The 19458-nt window shown below is 40.2% G+C and overlaps 1 protein-coding gene across 1 annotated transcript; it reads left to right on the top strand.

The window, feature by feature from the left end:
- The first annotated feature begins 885 nt into the window (after positions 1–885).
- On the top strand, positions 886–15848 carry TMEM19 (transmembrane protein 19). Its single transcript, XM_009960530.2, has 6 exons — positions 886–1056; positions 7512–7625; positions 9151–9288; positions 9622–9876; positions 10955–11164; positions 14057–15848. Exons 1-6 carry the CDS (start codon positions 927–929, stop codon positions 14218–14220), a joined length of 1011 nt encoding a protein of 336 aa, XP_009958832.2. The 5' UTR covers positions 886–926; the 3' UTR covers positions 14221–15848.
- Positions 15849–19458: the final 3610 nt, after the last annotated feature.

The following is a 19458-nucleotide window of genomic DNA, read 5'->3' as shown; positions in this document are numbered from 1 at the left end:
ACGGCCGGCTCAGGGATGGTCGCCTGCCACCGAGGAGGCACCCTCACACCGTGGGGTTTGCGAAGGACAGCCCCTGGCCTCGCTGGGGAACGCTACCCGGGAGCCCACCGGGGTTGGGCAGGGCTGCGGGACGGGGAGCGTAGCCCCAGCTCCGCACGGAGGCCTGCGGCGGGGCGACGAGCTTGCAGGCCCGCGCGTCAGCCTGGCCGCCCCGCGGGGAGCGGCCGAGCAAGGGGGTGGGGAGCCCCGCGGGGGGCGGCGGAAGGCACGGCCCTGTCCCCTGGGGAGGCCGGCTGCCGCCGCGCTGCCGCAGTAGCCGCCTCTCCCTGCGGAGGGGCAGGGCAGCCCATGCTGTGGCGGCGGGCCGCTGCCGGGAGGAGGAGCCTGCACTGAGGGGAAAACAGCGCGGGCACCGGGCCGGACGGGGCGCGGGAGCGTCGCTAGGGAGGAGAGGGAGGGAGGGAAGGCGGGCACAGCCCGGGTGCGGCCCCAGCACGACGAGGGCCGGGCCGGGGCGCGGGGTGCGCCTTCGCTCCGTCCCCGCCGACGGAGGCGCAGGCGGGGGCAGGCGCGGGCGCGGCGGCCAGCGGAGCATGCGCGGAGCGGCGGCGGGCAGGGATGGTGGCGGCGACAGGCCGTGGGAGCAGGTCGGTGGCGGAGCCGGGCGGTGCGAGGAGGGGAGACGGGGCGGGGGTCTCCAGCCGCCTCCCCGTGAACGCCTTCGTGTCTCCTGGCAGAGCCCTGAGGTGCCAGGGGCGAGAGGCGGCCGTGGGGGCGGTACGGGCCGGGCCACGGCTCAGGCGGGGGGAGGAGGAGGAGGAAGAGGAAGAAGAAGAGGAGGAGGTGGTAGTAGTAGTAGTAGTAGCGGTGTCTCTGATGCGCTGGGCCTTGTGCTTCCCCACCAGGTGTTCTCCCTCTGGTTTCCTATGTCCTGTGACCAGGAGGATTTCTTCAAGGAGTACCTCAAGATGATGGTGAATATTGTCGTCCTCAACTTGCTCATATGTATTTCTCTGGTGTTCTGGATCGTGTCCATGACTGCAAGTACTTACTACGGTGAGTTCAGTGGCCGGGGGGCTGGAGAGAGGCCGGCATGGCCTGGTGAGGGGTGAACCGAGCCGCCCGCTCTCTCCCTCCCCAACCCTTTCCTCCAGCCCCTGCAGGCTGGAGATAGGGAATTGGAAGAGGGGTGTGCACAGCCTCTGCTGTCGTCAGTAGAGCTGAAAACCTCAGTCCTGACAGTAGCTGATAATGGTTTAGAAAGTGTTAACTGTACTCTTCTTTGCAGCTCTGCCCAGAGAGCCCGTGGGATTTAAAATTATGTTATTCTTTGTGATTTTTATCTCCCTAAATGAAAACAAATAAGATAAAAGTGAAAAAGTGAAAAGAAAGAGCTAGCTAGTAGGTGTCTTTTTCAGGGGAAGTAGTGACAGCACAGGAGGAGTTTACCAGCCTTCAAAGCAGTTTTAGGAGTGCGTATGCAACCTTTGAGCAGGGCATGCAAGAAGAATTCCTCGGTCAAGGAGCAGAGAAGCAGGGGAAAACTGTACAAGAGAAATGTATGCATGGAGTGTCTGGCATGAGTGCGTACATGTATGCATGGAGTGTCTGGCATGAGTGCGTACAGTCGGCTTTGTGTTCTGTTAAGGCAGCTCAGGCAGGCTGTGGCTTAGTTGTGTGTAGTTGCAGGGACACTAGTACTTTCTGTGGTCTGTCATTTCAGTTCTAGGACCGTTTTTACAGCAATGTGCAAAAGCAGCAGTACTGCCCTCAGCATCAGTTCAAGCCTAGAAGAGTTTAACTGCCTTCCCAGGACAGGTAAAGACCTGTCCTTAAGACCTCAGTCTGCAGGAAGAGCTCCAGTGTCATTGCAGTGTTGCTGAGTGCCTAGGGATGCTTTATGAACACCTTCAACAGCCTAGTGTCACCTTGGATCCATAAGAAGCTAGAATAAATATCCCACCAGTATAAGCTGAATTTTGCAGTGGCAGTTGGATATCTCTGTTCAGTGTTTTTCAGTGCTTTGGGGTTTAGGATGGGGTGTTAGTACGGGTAAATCTGTGTTTTCTGGGCACTTCTATGTGTCTGGCATCTCACAAGCCAAAGCAGAAGGTATGCATAAGGAGGCTTCACAAACAGGTTTTGTTTGTGTTATTTAGAGCTTGCCAAGTTGCATATAAACACGCAACTTAAGTGTGTGGCCTCTATAGGTATATGGCTCTCTGAGTTTTGCCTCTAATTAGGGTATCCCAGTCCTTGCTATCTAATGTGATTGAGAATTGATAGCGTAGAGAGGCCTGATACAGGTGAGTCAGGATAGGGACTGATAGAAAGGAGGAGACTGCAGACAAATCCTCCTTTTTGTAGAGAATGATTACAGAAGAAGGACATACACCTTGCGTGGTCCGTTTGCCTGAGACAATGCAAAGACCTTGGCTTGAGGAGGTGAATGAAGCATATAGTAGGAGCGAGCTTAATGAAGGGTGAGAGAGAACTTAAATCAGTTCAGCCCATAAAAGTGATGAAATTCACAGCCCTTGACCATAAATATGCACATACCACAAACATGCATTTATTAATTTACAGTTTATAGTTCACAGTAATGCTCAGGCACCCAGCAGCGACCAAAATGTTGATAAAGTGGAAGAGTTAAAGGATCCATAATAAAACAATAAATGTGTTCTTAGTCTTAACTACTTACCTTTAGTAGTAATTTAGAACTGATGCATTTGGTTTTTGTTTTGTTGTTTTGTTTCTTTTTCAAGGAAATACAAAACCATCAGTTTAAAAAGATGAAAATTCTGTTTGTTAACTCAACCAACCAAAAATAACCCCTTTGCGTTCTGGTGCTGCTCATGCTCAAGTTAACACCAAAAACCTCCCTGGTTTGTAATGAGCCATACCAGACTACAGCACTGGAGATCTCTTCATACACAGTTGGTGGTGCTTTTCTTCTGAGGTTTTGAGTCAACTCTTGACTGCAAAGACTCCCTTGCACACCTCCTACGGCCTTGGGGCTTTTCAGTACCCGGAGGAGAAGTTTTCATCTTGTGAAATGATTGCACTTGCAATGACAAGTGTTTTGCTGTGAAATACGTTTGTCCTACTTTGCACGAGGGAGCCTGTGTATCTGCAAAACTCTAGGTACTGCTGGCACAAAAGTTCTTGTTGAAAACCATCATGTTTAGCTTTCCAGCAAGACCAGCTGCTGTGCCTGTGTGAAATCTTTCTTCTGAGACTGAGACCTAATTAATGCTAGATTTGGGATGTCTTGTATTTGTATAGCAGATATGATAAATAATTTCTCATGATTTTGTATTTTTAGCTCAAAACCTACATTAGCTATTTGCTTTACTTTTTAAACGTTTGTGGGTTTTTTAAACAAAAATTATTACTTAAAATTTTGCTGAGATAATCGTTAGCTTGAAGTGTATTTTTGAAAGCCTTACATCAAGTTCAAAAGAATTGAAAGGGCTAATGTTTTAGGAAGTGGGCACACCACTTTCACCCGGTAGACTGGCTTTCTTGTATTTTTTCTGGTAGTGAATTTCTGTCAGAGTAAATAGTGTAGTTCAGGATATAGTCAGTAGCTTTCTTGTCTCCGTGACTGCAAAGATGGAAGACTTCTAAACTGTAGTATTACAGAAGAATTTCTTTTCAGGCTTTTAAATTTCAGTGTTCTGTAAAATGTGCTTTTGTCTTCTTTTGCAGTGAAATTTGTGTCTTTCAATTTAAACTCAAAGTGAGGTGATAGAATATAAAGGTTGTAAGAATCTCACCACTGAGGCAGATATTTATTGAGACAGTTTTATGATTAAAATAATGCACCTTTTAACTGGACAGTAGTTCCTTTATTAACTTACATTAACTGCTTTTATTTTAGTAAGTGTTGTGGAATTGTAGAAGGAAACAAATATGTTTAGGACATTGATAAATTGCCTTCTTAGAAGATAAGTTACTATGGACACTAGTGCTTTATGGAATGGTGTGGAATTATGACAGCTGAGTGGGATATTGTTTTCCTGTTCTGCAAGCTTGTTTAAATTCAGAACCTGGTGACTTGAATGACTAACCAAAGGGAACAAACTGGGAACTCAAGAAAAAGCTTTTTAGAAGGCTCTGAAGATATAAATAGCTTGTTGGGGTTTTTTTTTATTCAGTTTTGTTTGTAAAAGTAAACCGTTTATAGTTTCGACAACCAGCATATTTTTGTTTTGTGAGCGGTTCAAGTGGTCTGCCTTGGCAATTTGAATTTAATAATTGTCAGCGAAGAATATAATGAAAAACATCCTGTCTTGTAAAAAGGTTTGGATTTGACTAATTGCCAGTTAAATACTTCATGCACGTGTGCCGTTCACTTAGCAAACACGTAAACCTAAAATCCATACTCATGTGAAATCGTAAGGCAAGACTTGAGTAATGTGGCAATTCTGTTGCAGCTGCTGTCAGAACAAAAATCAGTGGAAAGGATTCCCCCCACTATGTGGGGCACGTTATCACATAGAAAAAGAAGGGTATCTCCTAGCTTAAGTATCTGTTTTCAGTCTATGCTGAATATACCATGCCACAAAGAAAATAATTTCTAATGCAAATGAAAAGAAATTATCTTGTCGCTCAGTCTATTTAGTTGTGCTGTTCTAGATAAAATTGAGAAAAAATAACAGGGAGGACAATGGAACGTAGAAGTGGAAAAGGATTAGTCTAGAGAATCCTCAGAGAAGAAAAAATCTGAGAGTAAATACATGTTACAAGACGTGCAATTGTTGGATGCAGTTTGCTTTTCAACAAGTCTCTGTATTGCTCCAGACCGAAGTGTGCGGTTGTCTGTACTGCTGCCAGGTTGGGAACAAAGCAAAGAATTGAGAAGTCTAAATCATCTGTGATTCTCAGCTAAGCCAGATTTTCTGTAGCTTAGAGAAACAGACAGGATAAGGAGAATGGCACTAGATAACTTAAGACTTGCTTGAGGGTAAATACTCAGGTGGAAACCAGACTATGTAATGCCCGACCTATATGTCACATGTGTACCTTCCCTTAAATGCAAAATTTATAGTATATATTGTTCTTCATTAAAAATCATGATTTTGGGAAGCCAGTGGCTTGCTGGAATAAGTTTAATTGTTTGCGTTCCTAATTTCTAGGTCTAGCCCTTTTGGTGAAAAATGTAGGGTTAATAAAGTCCGTAAGAACATCCATTGTAAAGGTAATGGATATGTTGTCAGGTCCTGAGGGATGTAAATTCTCCCTGAGGTATGGTGGAGAGAGGGACCCAGGAGCTTCATTACCATGGATAAAGGTGATTAGATAGTAATGCAAGAAAAGATGACTAGAAGAGCAGGGCAAATACATACGTCTGTAATTAATATACTGCATGACTGAAGAGGTCGGTAGCCTGGTTCAATACCAGCAGGTAATTGGGAAGGGGAATTACACCATCCAGCTTACTTAATGTATTCTTACCCCTTTTTGGAAATGAAACACCTTTCACTTGGCCAAAAAAAACAATAGGTTGTTGGAAATCATAAAATCTTGGTGTGTCGCTGCTATGGGTACTGCATGAACTTGTGGTCATCCCACTTCAAATTACCTGTACCAGAGTTATAAAGGAACAGCGAAGGCAACAAGGATGGTCAGAGCAGGTAACAACATTCGTTTGAAGAGGACTTAAATAGGTAAAGATATTTCAGCAGGGAAAGGGGACTTTATATAGGTCACAAATGGCCAGAAGAATGTGAATAGGAAATCATTATTCAGTTGGTCATAAAATTTAGCAGATGTTTGGTGAAACTTGAGGCAGCAGGATCTTTGCTGTTCAGCTTTCAGAATAAGGCCTTTTCCAGTGCATCTAAAACCAGAGTTCAGTTCTGTGGGTGGTGGTTGTGGAGATGAAAATTAAAACTGTTTTAAAAAATGAATTGGGCAAATATATGGGGGATTTTAGGAATGGTAACATAGAAGTTCCCAGTAAAACAGGGAAGGTCAATCTTTACCCGTTCCTTACACTCTTCCCTTGAACATGTGTGGCTCGCCACTGCCAGTTGGGATTCCGAGTCAGCCAGATGTTTGGCTTGATCCAGTTTGGAAGTTCTTGTGTTTTCAAGCAAGTATCGTGGAGAAACAATCAGAACGTTTTGGATACCAACAAAAGAGGAATATTTCTTTTTTAAAACTGTAAAAGAAGGCTGAGCATCTAAACTTCCATCCTTGCATCAGTGTAAATTATCAGTAATGCTGTGATTAAACTGATGGTCTGTTCACAGACGAGTGGAAGGACAGGATCGGCGTATAAAATAAACACGTATACGAACTGCAGGACTTCCTGCTAGTTTTATTAGGTGACACCAACTATCACTGTAGCTCAATGAAGCACTTAATATATTTACAAAATACTTAAGTTTTCCAAACTAGAATAAAAAGGATAAGGTAGTAATGTTAAGGGTATAGAAATGCAGCTGTTAGCTAGCTTCTATGTACGCTGAGGTGCTTCTCTCCACATAGACATGAAACTAATTCTGAAGTCTTCTCTCAGCCAGGTAGCAGCAGTCCTTCTATTAACATGGTGTAAAATTCTAATTGATAGACATATCAGTTGACAGGCATAGACAACGAAGTGACAATATTAGGCATAGCCTAGGAATAATTCAGAATACACAGATAATGAAAAAAGGGATGAAAAAAGTTGCTTGCATTTCATAGCCAAAGGCTACCAAGCCAAAGCTTTTGATAAACAAGGATGGCTTACCCTAAAAGCACTGGTATTTGGGATGGCTGGAAAAACAAGTTAAAGCTTTGAATATATTGTACTAATTTTCCTTCTACTACAATGCTAAAAACCATTAGTGAGCATAGACAGTGTTGTTCATTGCCTTTATTGCTGCCATCTTTCCTGAAATATCATTGAAATAATAATAATAAAAGTTCAGATTTGTTCCTATAGTTACCAGAGAATTAGTCGTAACTTTATCTGTGAGGGAAGCTCTTGCACTAATTTATTTACTTAAAGTTGCTCTGTGGTCTCTGTACATGAGAGGAATGCTACTGTTTTCTTAACTGGAATTTTAGTTTGAATTTTATTCATATTTGAAACTGAATTCTATACACCTTACTGTGGCTGTATGGTTGGTTTGGGTTTTTTCCTAAAGTCTGAACTTATCTGTTCTATCCAAATCAGGTTTCAGATAGTTTTAACATTTTGAATGTTAATTTTTGGAGTTTATAAATCCCTTTTAGAATAGAAAATACCACCTGTTTATTTCTTGTCACATTTGCTACTTGTTGGTAATTAATTTTAGTTCATGTAATGTATTTTCTTTTTTCTGTGAAAGCTGGATGGAAAAAATGAGTAGATAATTGCAAATATTTTGGTCTTCCATTCTTCTGAAGGGTAAAAAATTTTAATCTTTATTAAGATCAGTTTTTAAATATATACTAGAAGATGATGAATTTTCAGCTATAAAGGCATAAAAAAGGCTTATAAGGATCATCTGTGACCCTTTTATTTGATTTATCAGGTACTTTACAACCCATTTCTCCATGGCGATGGCTTTTTTCAATCTTGGTTCCACTAATCATTGCTACACAGGGTTTTAAGAAGAAGAGTCTTGATCACAGTGGTGCATTGGGAGGTATGTTTTTTCCTGATGACTGTTAAGCTAAACATTTAGTGAACTAAATTAAGGTCCTTTTTATTGTACGTAATGTTCTTTTAAGACTTTACTACCTAGATCTATTATAATAAAAATATAAATGTAAGCATACATACCTTGAATTCATACTGATTTTTTTTCTCATGCCTGTTTAAATAGTCAAGTTAATCTTTGCTGCTGTTTGTAATTAATTTGATTAATATTTTCATTACATTTATATAAACCTAGAAGATTTTTTTAGACTTCAGTACAGTATGCAGGTAAATTGCATGTTTTGATATAACATATAGATGGATTCACATAGAGATAAACAAATGGCAGAGGTAGTGATAAAGAAATACCATAAAACTGAGCCATGTCAGCAGCCTACTTGCCTTGTAGGAAGTCAGTAAAGGTAATGTGGTTCTCCTTTCTGTAGTATGAGCAGTTCTAGGCATTTTTTGGCCTCCCAAAAAATAAGAAGAAAATGACGGTTTCAAAAAAGTTTGTCTTGACCATGTGAGAAAGACGCCAGTGTAGCCTGCAACAGTTGTTGAAATCTGATGCAAGATTTCTGGGTGAGGTGATTCACCCTTGCCTTGTGACATTGTCTGAATTGATGGTCAATGGAAGGAAACGGGACCTCAAATCCTTTCTTCCCGTGTCACCCGTTTTACAAATCTTGTTCTGTCTGAGTTCAGGGGAGTGTTTTCTAAATTAAAAAAATTTAGTATTTTCTCTTCTGCTGTGTTTTTACCTCTTAACATAACAGCTCTGCTAGCCAACCTATATTGGCATTTGCTTTAAGTGCAGCCAATTTTCTTTCAGCCGTGAAGAATTGTAATCTCGTGGTGGGCAGTGAGAATTAGACCTCCCCTGTGAAGGAGGAGATAAAAAAAGCAGCACACCTGGGAGCTCAAATACTTAAGAATATTACAGAAAGAAAAAGATGGCATAAAAATCGGAATAGGAAGAAGAAAACAAAGAACAGAAGGGAGAAGAGGCATCTGTTAAGATGTGGAGGAGGGTTATACAGGTAGAGACCCTGGGGGAGGGATTTGGTTCCCAAACTGAAGATAACCTTGCTGGTAGAGACACAGCCACAGCTGTGTATGTGCTTCTTATACAAATAATCATATTCTTCAGGTAGAGTACTTAGATTTCAGTTATATATCCATTAGCTTCTTTTTTAATTGCTCTGACTTATTTTGCATGGTGTTACTGATTTGTGGCAAGAGAATGTCTTAAAAACCACTCACTTCAGCCTGTAGCGATAAAATCAGCAGTTTAGCAGTAAAATTTAAGAGAAAATGATAAAGATAACTGATTGATTATTTTTCAGTCAAGGTGTCTCTGGAATTCTCATATAGATATTGATGCTTCAGTAATTCTATTGCATGATTGTCTCAGGTGTATCTTGAGGATACTCTTCATACTAAAGAGCTTCAGAATACTGAATTGCTTTTCAAAGCAGGCAATGTTACATGAAGGAACTTCATATACTCTTTTTTTTTTTTTTTTATAGGATTAGTGGTTGGATTTATCCTTGCAGTTGCAAATTACAGTTTCTTCACTTCTTTGTTTGTATTTTTTGTTACATCTTCAAAACTTACTAAATGGAAAAAAGATATAAAGAAGCAAATAGATTCAGAATACAAAGAAGGTAAGCCGTAACATTTTCATTCTTTCAGATCCCTTGTGGAGAATAAAAACTGCACGTTCCTCTTCCTTTCAAAGGGTCAGGTGAGGTGTAATATCCAGGGTAGGGATCACTGTTGTCGTGCCTCCCCTCCATTCCCATCCCTATGAACATTAGTAAGCGACTTTGCTTTTGCTTCTGTTCTATTTAATAGAATGCTATCTAGTTTCTGTTTTGAGAGTGTGTCTTTTCAAAGTTAACTTTATAGACATGTGTTTTGCTTTTGTCATGTCTCCTGCTGTTCCCTGTCAAGGTATTTTTCCCGAAAATACTAAAACTTAGGTTTTGTCACTTCAGGTGGACAGAGGAATTGGGTGCAAGTACTCTGCAACGGCGGTGTTCCTACTGAGCTGGCTGTCTTGTATATGATAGAAAATGGACCGGGTGAAATTCCTATCGACTTTTCAAAGCAATACACAGCATCATGGATGTGCTTATCCCTTTTGGGAGCTTTGGCAAGCTCTGCTGGTGATACATGGGCTTCAGAGATTGGTAGTGTTGTGAGTAAAAGCAAGCCGAGGTTGATAACAACCTGGGAAAAGGTTCCAGTAGGTAAGGTTTTATTTGTTCTACGTGTTCTTAATCGGTTTTGAATTATGCATCCAATGTGAAAAGTTCCAAAAAAGCCCCAGAAGAGCAAACAACACAAATGATCAGAATGTTAGCAGGAATGCATTCACTGAAATGGAATATACGCAATTGTGTTTCTAATGTGTCTCGTTGATGATATGCACCAAGATGGCATCCAGGGAGTTAAAATTATTCTTAGTGAATGCTGCCACTTCTCATCTCTGGCACTATTAAAAATGTTTATATTGCCAATAATAGAAAGAATGCAAATTATTAACTGATTTTTTTCAGACATTAAGATTTTAAATCAGTAGAAGAATATACACATATTCAGTACAGACGCTACAAAAAAAACCTCACTTCTTGACCAAATCGGTCATTTCCTTTAATATCTTACCGAGGGTGGGTAAAGTCAACCTCCTGTCTGTCAAACCTTGTCCACACAGCGGATGACATTGCTACCTTGAAGCAGTGTGTCTTTTTTGAGTCTTGCTGGCATGTTGATCTGAGTTTTAGACCTTGTGGCACAGGATTTAAATACGTGGGCATTTTTTTCTCTTTATAAGCTTTTTATTCAATGAACTGTCAAACAACTTCCTTTCTATGGGTTTTATTCTTTATTTTAAATGTGTTGGTGAAATATGTCTTGGTATACTTTTCCTGAAAGAGGCATTGCTTTAATAACATGCACATCTCAAGCTCTGTATTTTTTAGAGCAAGTGTTTTTCTTATCCTTCCCCCCATGCCTTACAGCAGATGAGTACCAGGTGACATTGAGAGGTGTGCTATCTGTTTGGGTTTTTTTTAATTTAATGCTAGTGAATCTCTAGATCACTAGCCTTAGAGACAGGAAAAGTAATAGTAATAGGCTGTAATGGTGCAGGTTGAGCTTCTCAGCAGCATAATGGGGATTGTAAATAAAGGCTATGGTAGCCGAGCCCTGTGGATAAAAGGGGGGGAAGATCACCATGAACACAACTTTGATTTCATATAAAACATTTGAACAAATATAAGTCTTTAAGAAATAGTTTGTAAACCAGCTTGGTTTTGTTTGATTTAGGTACTAATGGAGCTGTTACTTTAGTGGGCCTGCTCTCAAGTTTGCTTGGGGGCATGACAGTAGGTATAGCCTACTTCATAACACAACTCGTTTTCGTGAATGATCTGGAAATGTCTGCTCCACAATGGCCCATTATTGTGTTTGGTGCAGCAGCTGGCTTACTGGGATCAATTGTTGATTCATATTTGGGAGCTACGATGCAATACAGCGGTAAGATTCTTCCCCTTTTTTTGCCCCCCGCCCAATGTAACCTAAAAACTAACTTGAATTTCAGGAAGGGCTGAGGACATGATTTTTAAATGGAAAAAAATACAGAATTAGCAACACATAGGGTAAAGGGAGCCAAAGTGATTGACATATTAATGAAAATGAGCAAGGGCAGTTGGTCATTTTCCACATTTTGATTTGTTTATCTTATGTTATTGTCTTGTTGATGACTGAAAGAGACCAGAGATCTCCAACATGTTACCTTGGAAAAATATAATGTCTTGGAAAAAGCAATTACTGCCCTCTCCTTTTCTATATAGCTAATTATGGTGACTTTTTATACAAGAAAATGTCAGCTTAATCTTATCCGTTTACTCAGATTCAGTTGTCACTGCAGAAGCTTCATTTCTAACTCTGAAGACTTAGCAGTAATCTTAGCTTTAAGAATTAAATAAGAAAAGCTTCAGGAAAATGTACACAATATTTTACGTTCTCTCTTTTTTTTTTTTTTTTTTTTTGGTAACACTTAATAGAGTACTGTTTCCTATAAGTTAAGCCTGTCACAAACTAGCTGTGACTTTAAAAGCAAAAATCATGTCCTTTTTTTTTAAAAAAAAAAAAAAAAAACAAAAAAAACCCAACAAACTGTTAGCTGGATGATTCTAAATGATTTCAGTAATTATTTATTCATTGCCCTTAAGGATCATTGTCTGAGAATAAACATTACAGACAACCTTTAGGCTAACCTGTAAACTTACCCTGTGTTTAGAAATTGTTTAAAGACTGTATCTGATGCTATTCTGTTTAACGGTGGGTTTACAGAGAGAATGTAAGGTTTTGGATTTCGTTGTCAGTATACAGTTGAGGTCTGAATGTGCAGATGAACCGCCTGAGAGATACAAGCCCTCTAAATCTACCATCACAGTGAGAACTGAAAACTGTTGTTGATGGTGTGGATTTGGCTTTCCAGACGTTTTTATGCTCTATTCCTTGTAGTTCCAGGAAAGTCCAAAATACAATGGAGTGTTAACCCTTTGAGTAATTTTTAGATATTTCTGTACTAAAGGGGAAACACTTCAGCATTCAGACAATGTTTCATGCTGCTAATGAGGCAGATGCGTTAAGAGAATGTGGTAAACCTAGCTAATGCATGTCTGCATTTATCAGGATCTATTTCTTTTTCACTTCAGATATTTTTCCATGCTCAGCAACTTACTTTGCTAGCTGCAGCAGGGACAGTGTGCAAGTTCCAAGATTTCTTTTACGAATTCATAAGCACTGCTGGAGTATGTGTACCATATATGCATATATGCTGTGGTATATATATGCTGTGGTATAGATGAAATAGCGCTGCTCATGTGGTGCACACTGTTAGGTTTTGTGTCCCTCCTTGCTTTAACTCACTTTTCCAATCCCTGTTCAATGTGGTCTCATAAGAAATACTCCAACCTCTCTGCAGCATCTTGAAAAACAATAAGCATGAATATGGCAGTGGTAGTAACAAATTGTGTCTCTTTTTTGAAAACATCATGCTGGATTTGGTTTATGTAATAGTCTGCGATACCCCCTGTTTCTAAGAGAAAGTCCTTCCCTGCCCACACATTTATTTAGTACAAGTTTGTCTGAATAACTGCGCAGAATTAGATTGAAATTTTCCTGTGTTACCGGTCTGAAGCTGTACCCATTCAGTCAATAACAAAGCTAATGGAAGGACTTACTGTCACCTTTCCTGCTTGTTTATGCTCTGAATCTATGCTTTATGTGCATTGGAGGTATATATTTATGAGCATTTATTCCCAGTTTTTCTCTCAAGAAAACTTGCGACTTTCTAAAACATAGCAAGTGTTGAGAGTTAAACTATCAGGCTTTGCAGTTTGATTTTTTTCTGTACCTCTTTTGCATTACCCGAAGCTAGGTTTAAATGTATGATTCAAAGGTAACAGTAATACCAGCTATATACCTGCCAAGCAGGTTGGGAAGGCGGGGTTTAAGTTTTTTCCGAGTCGTTGAAAATTTCTTTGTAATAAAACAGCAGCTCAAAATGAAATTTCCATGTTGTGGGTATCGGCAGATATTCATATCTACAGAGAAAAATAATGTTAATATAAAATGTACTGATTTGGTTTGGAATGTTTCTTTATGTCAATCCTGAATGTGTGCATAGGTTCGTACCCAGTTATACTTCACTAAAGTGTAAGTTGGCGTTAAAATCCAGCATGCTAGAATTTTATGCCTTTATCCACATACGAAATAAAGCAGGTGGACAAAAGATAGGATAATGGTGTGTGTACAGGAACAGCTAATGAAACACAGTGCTAGAGTACTGATAGTACAGAAGTAGCGCAGGAAATGGCTTAAGTACTAGGAAAAAAGTCCAGCTGCTGGTAGTATAAAACCGCTGTGTAAATAGAAATTATAAATTCAACCTTGTTTTCTGCTTGTTTTCTGTCAGACAAGTAATAATGTTATTTCTGTAATTGTCCTTTGAAAACAAATACGTCTTGGCAGGAAATGCATGTTGCTAATCAGTTGTTTCTGTTCTGTTCAAAACAGCATCCTTTGCCTTAGAATGGCTCTTGGAACAGCTTTTTTCTCCTCTGATTTAGCTTGCTTCATTCCTTTCATTGCTATGAAACTAAGAAAGAGAGAAATAGACCTGACAAAACTGTAACTTTTCAAAAGAAGTAACTTCTAATGTAAAAAACTGCATTTATATCCCATTCATTGAAGCTACCAGATTAAACCAACTAATATAGTTTAGTCTGTTGGCCTCTTTTCTTAAGCAGTTTAACACCATAGTGGTAAACTAAATTTAGGAAGTTGCATACACTTGGTTACTAAGTTTCTTTTCAGCTTGGTTGGCCTTGTAAAATGACGTCTTTTATCTTTTCCCAGGTTTTGACCGGAATATTGGCATGGTTGTCAACTACCACACAAAAGACTCCAAGCACATATGTGGAAAACCTATATTAGACAACAACGCAGTAAATCTTTTTTCTTCTATAGTCGTTGCTTTGGTGCTTCCAGGCATGGCATGGTGTTTCTGGCCCAGGCGTTGAAATGGTTTAAGGTTTTCTGCATGCGATTCATTTATGTTCAGTCTTTCTTGAAGACTCTGAAGAGTTCTCTTCAAACTCTCTTGAAGAGAGGGATCTGAAACTTTGAGAGAGCCAAAGGACTTTCCATCTCTACTTATTAAGGCTGTAAGCTTCATGGGGTATTGGCATATCTCAGGGCAAGGAAGGGGCTTTGTCAATATGCTCTTGCTGCTCTTCAGATGGATGTAGATCATTGCCAGGGCAGGTGAAGCACTTCATTTATCCTCATGGAGCTGAAGGGTTGGCGTCTGTCCTCACCAGTCCCCAGCATTTGGGAGGGAAAGAAGCTGGAAATAGAGAAGTCTAATCCACATCAATCAGTGTGATGGAGCATTGTGGCTATTGTCCAAGCCAGACACAGCAGCTTTATGTAGGCGATGGTAACATGTGAAATGGGTGAATTCTGGTATTCCCTGTAATCTATCTGCAGTACGTAAGGTTTTCTGGAAATTTGGGGGTGGGGTGGTAAAATGGAAGTAAGCCCTGTTGCCTATTCTGTATCCTCATACTATCTCCGCTTCCCTGAGAATAAGGTTGGTAAAAGTGATGCCACAACATACTGTTTGAAGCAAAAGGCTAAATTTAAAATAAAAACTCACTAGTTCTTCCAGTAAGAATAATGAATTTGTCTGTGCTTTTTTGACATCTTTATTTCCAAACTAATAGTATTTATGAAGATTGTCAATACTGTGGTACTTAGTAAATTATCTAAAATTAAAGATTACAGTTGTGAATTCACATTCATCTCTTCAGAAATGGAACATTTTTTCTGTAAACATGGAATTGTTCCCTAATGCTTATCATTCTGACCAAACTCTACTCTTTGGTTCTTTCTCAGCGGTGGAAGTGTTTCCTGTTTTGTTTGGGGTTGCTATTCAGAGATCATGGCCTCAGCCAAAGGAGCTGCACAGGTTGTCTTTGTAATGAATGGGGCAAGTCTGACTTAGAAACCATTTCAAAGTGGGAGTTTAACTCTCAGTGCTCAGGCTCCTATGTTAGGTGATTCCATCTTCCATCATTGATTTATAAAAGAAGTGGAAGTAATTTAGACGGCACAGACTGTATTTAAACTTTAGAGACATCCCCGTAATAACCTGTCGCTTAGACATGCAGAAAGTAGGGCCCATACTGTTACCTTATAAAAAGCTTTTTCTTTTTTATCTTTAGAGATAGGTGAGCATTTTGTATTAAACATCTGATTTCTTTTACAAATGTCTTGTGTATATCGCCTGTCTTAATTCACTTGAATTGTGTATTATGTCACCTTTTATGGGAATATTAAAAAAATTTAGCACCTTCCATGTTGAGTTTACTGTTTTGAAATCTAGTCTATATAAACCTGGAGTTTATTGCTGGAACTAGTTCACTGTGTTACCCAATTATAAAGATGAGATTTCAAACTAGTAAAAGCTTTCTGAAAAGAAGTTGTGTAGCTGCTGTATGTCTGTACCTGTGGAAAGGCACAAAATAATAAAAGGAATATATGCACTTAAACTGTAACAGTAAACACTTGAGATTTTTATGCATTGTTTGGGTTTATGCTGCTTCTCAATAAACACTGTATTAATTGTCTTTTAAGATTTTATTAATACTGTTGTGATTTCTCGAATTAAGATACCATTTTTGTAAGATACTTCTTTTTTCAACTAAATGCCTTGGGTTTGTGTTCTTTTGTTTCCTGAAACAAAGTATGCTTTTGAACACTGAAGTGGACATGGTCAGCTTCTCACTGTTTAATATGGATCTCATGTGAAAAACAGCTTGCCATAGTGAGAAGGCAGCTGTGATTTTTAAATTCATAGTGGCATGAAATGCTTTGATCCAGTATCATATGAGTGAACGTGATCTGAATGAACTCCTGCAAGTAGGACCTTGAAAGGTCGTTATTCAGAATTTCTTATTTCTCATGTCTTATCATGACACTGAGTTGCTTTAGAAATTCCCACTCATAATCTCCAGTATTTAGAGAGATCTGAGCACTCTTAAACTATGAAAAAGACAGTGTTAACTCTTGAGTATATTAGATTGAGTGGAGTATATCTTATGCAAACACTGTTAAATTTAACTATTTAGCAGCTGTAAAACTCAGTGCTTTTTTGGGGGGGTGGGGAGTAGGGGATACAGGAAAGAAGTTACAGAATGTGACAAACTGCCTGTAAATTGGTGTGTGTCACTAAGAGCAGTTCTGAGCTCAGAAAGGAGCAGCCAGGGATACCATTGCATGTGCTTCTTGGAGAGACAGAAAATGCAGGAAGTAAAAAGGAAAGTGATAAAAGAGCTGCTGGGAGAAAAGCAAGGAAACTAGTAGATTTTAAGGTGCGAAATGGGTGACTACAGTAAGCAAATTTAGTTCCATTCTTTAAAGACTTGAATAATGTTTTGCTTCAGAGCCATCGGTATCCTTGATGTATGATTCTGTCACTGATTTTTCCTTTCATATTGAATTGGCAGCAGTATTTCTGCAGCACCAAGAAGATACACTCAATATTTTTTTAATTGAAGAGGTTACAATTGTGAAGCATTGGTCCTCGTTCTTGGCTTGATTTCTAGATGTCTTAGAAGTTCAAGTATGATTTTGACATAATTGCATATGAGAAGTTTTTAGGCAGGTCTCGCTTAGGCTTGATGCCTTGATCCTGAGTGTTGAAGTATACTGCTACCATAGTCACTAATATTCAGTTATTTTTTGCATTTCTATTTTGTTGTTACAGCTATAGATTGTCTTGGGTCTGTGCATGCTGCTGTTGAGTGGTCCATCATTGCAGATGTAAGCCACAGTTCCCTGGGACGACAAAATAAAGTGGTATAAAAAGTGAGGGGGATATACCACCTCTCTTGGGTATTAAGGACTTGCTGAAGTTCAGAAGACTGACGACTTCTGGCAATAAAGGGCTGAAACATCTTTAAATACTGTTGGTATTTTACAGAACCTGAGTTGGGCAGTGGATAAATGTGGCAATAGATTGATATTCACAATAAAATCTGTTAGGATTGGGCATCTCAGATTTGTAAGTAGGATTTGTTTTCCCTGTGTTTACCGCAACAGTGCTTTGGTCCCCAATCAGCCTTTCTTAAAATTTCATTATCCAGCAGTTTAAATTGCAGTGAGTCATTCTTCAAGCAGGAGTTAACCTGTTTTACAGAAAGTTTGTTCCTTTAAAGCTTTGTAGGTACATTACAGTCTATGCTTCTGGCTATTGCCATAACTGGTTAATAACTTTCAATTTAAAGACTTTCTTAGAGCAAGGGCAAGTGCTGGTTCCTAATCAGGGTGGTTGACTGAAGAAGAAAAGACTGGGTTTAGCTGAAATGTTGAAGAACCAGTGTGCCCTATGTTGAGGGAAGGGGTTTTGGAAAGGGGAACACCACCAATATGGAAATAACTGCCAGTATACGGGGAGCTACCTGGTTGGACTTGCAGAGCCACCTGTGAAGCCCTGACTGACTTTGCACCTCGCTTGTCTGGTGGCTGCTTTTTTGCGGCTTTGCTCAAGCAAGCATGAAGTGGAATTAAAAGCTATAATGGGTTCACTGTCCAAATTTGTCTTGGAGGTTCAAACCCCACACCACTAACAAGGATGGCAGTGGTTTAAAAAAAATATGAATCACAGAACAGTTACAGTCCACCCAGTTCGAACCCCCTGCCATGAGCAGGGACACCTTCCACTAGACCAGGTTGCTCCAAGCCCCGTCCAACCTGGCCTTGAACACTGCCAGGGAGGGGGCAGACGCAGCTTCTCTGGGCAACCTGCTCCAGTGTCTCACCAGCCTCACAGTGAAGAATTTCCTCCTTTTATCTTATCTAAATCTCCCCTCTTCAGTTTGAAACCATTACACCTCATCCTATCACTAGGACTGCATTCTGCCATTAGAGGAAATGTCAGTAGAAAGCAGTAAGAAAAGTCTTCTGGTGCTCGTTTGTTAATATCCTCTAGTAACTTCAGTAACTAGTTTTGTAAGGACTTTGCAACTGCGGCCCTAGCTGCAAAGCTAAGAAGGTAGAAGGACATCGTAAAAAATTGTGTCAGCCCTGGGAAATGACAACATACACATAATGCAGAAGTAAACACCTGTGCACAAACCTCCTGTTGCAAAGGCCGAGCTCTGCACCCCAACCTTGCGGTTCTGCAACTGTGGGGAGTATACTGGTTTTAATTCTCTCTTTCGGGTAACCCCGTTACAGGCTTCATACAACCTCTTGGGTTCCCAACATGTTTGTTTGGATAAATGCATCAATCGACCTCTAGCGTTACAACCCAGCACAGCTATACATTTATAAAAGCGTTGAAATCCCCATGAAACAGCTGAGATTGTCGCGGTAGGGACCGACAACGACAAAAATATATGTAAGAAGGCGGTCTTTATTAAAGTTACAAAAGCCAAGATGGCCGAGCTGGCGCAGCAGAAAAAGCATACCCTTTTATAACCTTTCTTATCTGTCCACCAGTTCGTGCACTAAGGCAGCTAAAATGATTCGCTCAATAGCTCTGTCCATTCACCTCTATTCACACACTGATTGGCTGGAGCTCCTACTGTATTTCCCACTTCACCTACTGTTCTCTTGCCAAATTTCTGCTCTGTGGTATTCACTTGTTTAGTCTCTTCTTGCTCAGTCTCTTATCACCTCCTCAAACCTGTTTACAACATTCTTCATCCACTTCTTTCATCTTCTCACTGGTATACTGGGATGCTGTCGAGGCCAATTTCGTCTTCCTCAGTCAGGCTATCCCCGACACGAGATCACCGCTTCTTATGAATACTTGGCTGGTATCAATCATGGGGGCAACAGTAGTGACTGCGCTCTGTTGTTTCTTGCTGAAGGGCTTTTCCTGCAGTGACTTCTGCAGAGTTCAGTACTAGAAAAGCAACAGCTTTTGTCATCCCAATTTTTTTGTTACTACTACTCGTTATCTTGATATTTCATAATTCCATTTGTTGACTTCTTAAGTTCTGAAATCATTCCACTGTTGAAAGCTGCTGCAATCAAACACTCCCCTGAAGCAACGGTAGTTTCAGTCTGCCTTAAACTGCCAAACGCCTCTGGTTATGGTGCTCCCGATACATGTGCATCATCTTGTTGCATTAAGTGCCTCCTCCTAATATAATTTAAAATGAAAAAGTGAAAGGAGCTGATTCGTGATGCATTGGGATAGGAAGCATGAGTGTAATTCACCTCTGGAATTCTGGAAACGCTGTCTT

This window comes from Leptosomus discolor, chromosome 1 (assembly GCF_034619465.1).
Source record: "Leptosomus discolor isolate bLepDis1 chromosome 1, bLepDis1.hap2, whole genome shotgun sequence".
In the NCBI taxonomy this organism is placed as follows: Eukaryota; Metazoa; Chordata; class Aves; order Leptosomiformes; family Leptosomidae; genus Leptosomus; species Leptosomus discolor.
The sequence above is the reverse complement of the archived record's forward strand: the minus strand, read 5'-3'. Positions and strand labels throughout refer to the sequence as shown.